The sequence below is a fragment of the Odontomachus brunneus genome, unplaced genomic scaffold (genome assembly GCF_010583005.1).
Source record: "Odontomachus brunneus isolate Ranch 3 - 2012 unplaced genomic scaffold, Obru_v1 Obru_scaffold_090, whole genome shotgun sequence".
Lineage (NCBI taxonomy): Eukaryota > Metazoa > Arthropoda > Insecta > Hymenoptera > Formicidae > Odontomachus > Odontomachus brunneus.
This window is the reverse complement of record NW_022639540.1, coordinates 1,157,808-1,163,631: the sequence shown is the minus strand read 5'-3', so window position 1 is coordinate 1,163,631 and position 5,824 is coordinate 1,157,808. Positions and strand designations below refer to the sequence as shown.

General features: G+C 34.5%; 1 protein-coding gene across 2 annotated transcripts in view; it reads right to left on the bottom strand.

Annotated features, from left to right (window-relative positions):
- Positions 1-2,551: 2,551 nt before the first annotated feature.
- LOC116848132 (NF-kappa-B-repressing factor) overlaps positions 2,552-5,824 on the bottom strand; it is a 6,517-nt gene continuing 3,244 nt past the window's right edge. For both annotated transcript variants that reach the window (XM_032823919.1, XM_032823918.1), the window contains 3 exons: positions 5,211-5,380; positions 4,945-5,118; positions 2,552-4,453 (listed from right to left, as the gene is read on the bottom strand). In XM_032823919.1, coding sequence (XP_032679810.1) covers positions 4,132-4,453; positions 4,945-5,118; positions 5,211-5,380 — 666 coding nt within the window. In that variant the 3' untranslated portion in view covers positions 2,552-4,131. The remainder of the gene's footprint in view (positions 4,454-4,944; positions 5,119-5,210; positions 5,381-5,824) is intronic.

Genomic DNA, 5,824 nt, shown 5'->3' with positions numbered 1-5,824 from the left:
TTCAGATACGTTGGTAACAAGTTTTCTAAAACAATTATAAGTTTCTCAAATAAGTTTCAGTCCATTTACTGTCATTAATAGCTTGTATAGCAGCAGTATCTGCCATTTTTTGTACAGCATGTACAATTTCGGTGATTGCCAGCGCATTCATTTTAAATGCTTCTGCTTGGATTTTAACATATTCAACATGTATCTGAAACATTCCAATATAATTCATAAATGACTTATAATTCTTATTTTAAAAATCACATTCTACCTTTGATGAAAATAAAAGAGTAAGAAAAAATATCTAATGTCTAATAAATTTTTTCCTCTTTTGCTCTGAAGATCACCGAAACTCTATGCATTTTAGATAAAATGTTATTAGGAGTGTATCTGAGGTATCAAAAATATAGACAAATTTATAAAACTTCAGGAAACTTTTCCTTTGTTATCTATAATATACTTTAAAAAATGTTGTTATATAATATACTTTAAAAAATGTTGTTATATAATATACTTTAAAAAATGTTGTTTGCAAGTTATGGTAGAGCGACCCTAACTTTTGCCTACAATTGTACCTTAGATACATTTTTAAACATCACAGACAGCAATAGAAGATTTTGTTTTATGATCTCAGCATTGGTCTGTTTTTGAGCAATAAATTGAAAATTTTCTCTGAATGAACGCAATTGTTCAGACGATTTAACTCGATTATCTGTAATAATCAAAATGTCAAAAATATTTTTAAATATTACATACAGGACCCCTATTCTTGAAATTTTTGCATATACGTAATTTTTATTGCGTAGCTATTTTATAGTATAATTAAACCTGCGCAGTAAAACTTACGTATACACAACTATTTCAAGAATAGGGGCCCAGCTCTATTATAGAATCCCATTATTGTTTGTCTTACAAAAATGCGACATAACCTCATACCTACTTTGTTATTATTATTCGTGCACGTTACTCTTCTACTGTTTACATTTTTTGCACTTTTGCACACTTGCACTGCTCACACTGCTTGTACTGACTCCAGACCTAGGGCAGCCAGTGCAGTGAACTCGTGTACTGAGTTCTGCTGCACTGGAATAGAAAACAGCTTCGCTGACGTCAATTCGGAAATAGAAAACGCTTAAGTGCACACTTTTGGCACTAGTGCAGCCACAGGCACAGTGCAGGAACGAAAAACAAACCTAAGGCCTGTTCTTTGTAGTTGCACTGCTGAACTGGTGCAATATATTGAAGTGAAACAAATATACGTTTTCTCACTCTAACTTATTGCACTAGTTCAGTAGTGCAGCTACAAAGAACAGGCCTCTATAATCACGTTATCCGTTTCGTATTTCTAGTATACCGAACTCATTGGCTGCGTTCAGAAAACATAGGGCGCATTCAGTAGAAAAAGCGCTCAGTGAGCAATCAACGATTATTGGTTCTTGCTATTAGATCCCTAAATCTAGACCAATTACATTGACAAATTACTCAACTGTTGTGCAACTGTTGAGTCTACTGAATGCAGCCATAGCTAATCAGTGAGTGGTCAGTGATTATTGGTCCTTACTGTTAGTTCTCTAACTTTAGACAAATTATATTGACGAATTGCTCAACTGTTGTGCAACTGTTGAGTTCGCTGAACGTACCTATTGTCAGTATGGTCAGAAATCTAGCCCTGTAGTACCGGTAGTATTGAGAGGGGATGACGCACATATGCAAACATGCCCATGTACATGTGCGCTCTGAACTTATAGCATGTTCGACTGGCTCTGGATTAACCTACTCTGGGTTATTCAGCCTATGTTTATTGATCGAACAAGTATTTATAAGCTTTATAATTTGCTAGTAAAGACTTATGACGTCATTAATCGCTCTCGGAGCGATTAACCCAGGGCCAATCGAACACGCTGTTAGTTCGTTTGTCATCCCCTCTCAATACTACCGGTGCTACTGGGCGAGATTTCTGGCCACACTGACCGAACTTACATAAAAGTGTGTTGCTTTGTTTTATTATTCAACAGAAAACCTAACCATAAATATGTATAAATCTTTCTGTAAACTTTTTCGATATTCTTAAGCTTCCAAATGTAGATGCAAAAGTAGAGCAATGTTCTTCAAAATTTTTCTGTTTGGAACTTTCGATATGTACGAGCTACGGAACTTTTGGATTAGGCAAATATTACGCTATTGACAGCTTGAGATTTTACATTAAAAGTTTTTTGTTCGTTTTCGTCACATATCAAGCAATGTTTCTATTTATTTTTGCACGTACTTTCATTGCGTAAAAGCATTTGTAATTCTGTGTAACCAATACGACATAAATTTTGCAGAAAAATGTCAGTATTCAACTTCGGCATTCCCTTAAGAGCATACTTTCTCCACGTCGCACGGCTTATAGAATGGCGAAAAATAAAAACTTCTAAAAATGCAATACAATTTATGAGACATTTATATTTATTGTTAATGTTTGTTTCCAATAGTTTTCTACATCACACATGAAGTACTATTGATGCGTTTTTTAAAGTGGAATCTCCAATAAATTTAATCACTCTAGGCGGAAGCTTAGTCGCTCTATCTTTAAAAAAGTTTTTATTTTTCGTTCCTCTACAAACCTTATTGTACAACGTGCGAAAGCCACATTCCTGAAGCTTTAATAATTTATTGGCTGCACACAGCGCAACGAGACAAGGAGAACGATGGGAGACAAGGACACCTCAGAATCGACCAGAAAATACATCGCTTGTCAAGCTCTGCTCAAGAAAATGGGATCTGGGTCCTGATTCTCGAAAATATATTGTATATGATATTTAGAGAAAAGCTATAGTGTACGTAATATAAACTATAGCTTTTCATGAAATATCTTATATAATATATTTTCGAGGATCAAGACCCTGGTCGAATTTTTTTTCATTGAATCAACTCGTAAGCCTCCCAAAATGGCAGAACCAATCGCACTCATTATCTTGTGAGGTTGCAAAGCAACTCAATTACAAATTTTACATTTTTGAAAAACTATATAATTCTTAACACTTTTCTTTTACATATAATAAGTCATTGTTAAGTATGTACTAATTTTTATTACAGAATTTGTGATAAATACAAATATGCCATTTTGAGTGATAAATAGTTTGCTTCTATTTTATAGGGAGACTAATGGGCCTTCTACAATATTTGTTTGCCTTCCGCAAACAAATTGACTAACCACAGTCGAGATTGTTTTTGAAAATAATCGACTGTGATTGGCCAACTTGCTTGCGGCTTATGACTAATAGCTTATTGTAAAAAACCCATAATAGAAACAAGACTCCGGAAAATAAACAATAATCCAGTGACGAAGCGTCAACGTCTTATCTTTCGAGATGATCGCCGGTGTACTATATAGTTCGAGAGTCCGTTGTTATTATTATCGTCGACACGATTTAAATCGTTAACATTTCTTTATATTCAATTCAAAATATTTAACGCAGAAATGCTAGGTATACTATTCGTGTAGTCAACTTTTATTGCTTTGTCCTCGATCTTCTCCCGACGATCATCACTGGCAATAATTAAAAATAGTAAGTTCGCATTGACCGCGAAAATTATACGCGTTACATGTACATATGAAATTTGGTCCTTTGAGCTGGATACGTGTCATTCGATTGAGGAAAAGGGAGTCGTGCAAAGTCACAGTCACGATCGCCAGTGTAACTGTGCTTAGAAACACCTTTACTGCTAACGAAGTATCCGACGTGTTTCACTGTTGCACCATCAGATCAGACGTGATAGGCTCGACCGATATATTTGGCGAGAAGAAAATGGTGCCTTCTTCAATTCGCGTGTTAGCATTAGTGCTACGTAACGCTCGGTTTTAAGTGCGTTCGGGGAGCATTATTAGCACTACATAGCGCTATGTCATTATATTCTTGTTGTATAACTAAGAAGCGATAAAAATAAAAGAACTCGATAGCGTTGGTGGCGGTGACGTGCTTTCCGAACGCACCCTATGAGGAAACGTTAATTGTCCGTAGTAAACAATTGACAACTGTTCGAACGAAGACAGGTCACCCTCACTACCGATGGGTTTCAAATTTAAGACTTCCAAGCTGTTCCCACGCAGCAATGTAGTTTCGAACAAGCAACTTCCGTCTAAAATTATTGATAGCAGTTTTTTCACATACTTTTGTCCAGTTCCTCAACTGAGCTAGTTGGTTTTATCGACTCGTATCTCTCAGTGGTCTCTTCAAAATCCTTCATTTCCTCGTCTAAGTTGGTTGATTCTATCAACTCGTCTTTCTCTGTAGTTCCAACAATACTATCCAATTCATCATCATCTAAGTAAGTCGGTTCTATTAACTCATATTTCTCGGTAGTTCCACCCAGACTCTTCAGTTCCTCGACTAAGCTCCGGATATTGACCTTGCGTGAGATCACCAATTTCCGTTGATCTGAGGGGCCATGGCTGCGGGATTTAAGACCCATTGAACGCGCGACTCTGAAATAAATAAAACAAAACCACATTAAGCACGTAAAACTTTTTCAATATATTGTATCTTATTTATTGTTATTTAAAACATTAGGCACGTAAAACATTAAGCACGTAAAACTTTTTCAATATATTGTATCTTATTTATTGTTATTTAAAACATTAGGCACGTAAAACATTAAGCACGTAAAACTTTTTCAATATATTGTATCTTATTTATTGTTATTTAAAACATTAGGCACGTAAAACATTAAGCACGTAAAACTTTTTCAATATATTGTATCTTATTTATTGTTATTTAAAACATAATTCCATTTAAATAAGGAATTATTATTTTTCAGAAATAATCTATAATATCATATAGTTGTATTATATAATATAGTAATATATGTGGGTGTGTTTATACACACACACACACGCGCGCACATACACACACACACATATATATAGAAGCAGAAAATTTGGAGAATGTTAATAATTTAAACATAAGTGATACGCACTGATGGATCATTGCTCTTTCATCGTTGGTGAAATCTGTAGAAAATACTATATCGTTTTGCATATCTCCCATTAGGAACTCCTTAAAAGCAATCCTGCATTTGGCTTTCAGTTCATGCATATTGGAGGAACTTGATTTCAGACCCAAACCCTCTCGGCTGAGCTGTTGTTTAAGCCTAAAAAGGCGATAAGGATTTTTGCTATATTTCTAATAATTTGTTTAAAAGCAAGCATTGTTTAAAAATTAAAAGAAAATATGAATACTAACGTCACAGGTTCCATGATACCCTGCTGGGATTTTCCAAGACCACCACCGCTCCAACCCATTAACTTCATCAATTTCTTTCCAATATTGTCATCAGGTATATCATCCTGGGACTTGGTCTTTTCTATCGTCATTAAGTTGACGTTTGTCTGTGCATCTGAATTTTGCTTTATCTGAATTTTAACAAATATAAATGAGTAAGAGAGTTGTACTTTATGTATCTTCTTATTATACTATCATATTTATACAATAAAAACAAAGTTGATTCTAAGAATTATTTTCTTTAAATATACTACCTTTAAAAATGTATAATTGCAATAACTCTGAAGTCAAAGCAAATTATTTTACAAAGAATATTGTTTTTTTCTTAATTCTATGCATATTTATTAGAGACGTGCGAACTATTCGAATCGAATCAAGTAAAATTCGATTCGATTCGAATTTGAATCCCTATGATTCGAATCCGAATAATTCGAAAATTTCGAATCAAAAAGATTCGAATACGAATCGTGCACATACGCTGACTGCGTCTTACATGTGATACCTCAGAGAATGTAAGACAAATTATATTTTGTCACGACAATTTGTTAGCTATCAACCATCCGCGCTTTGGAGAG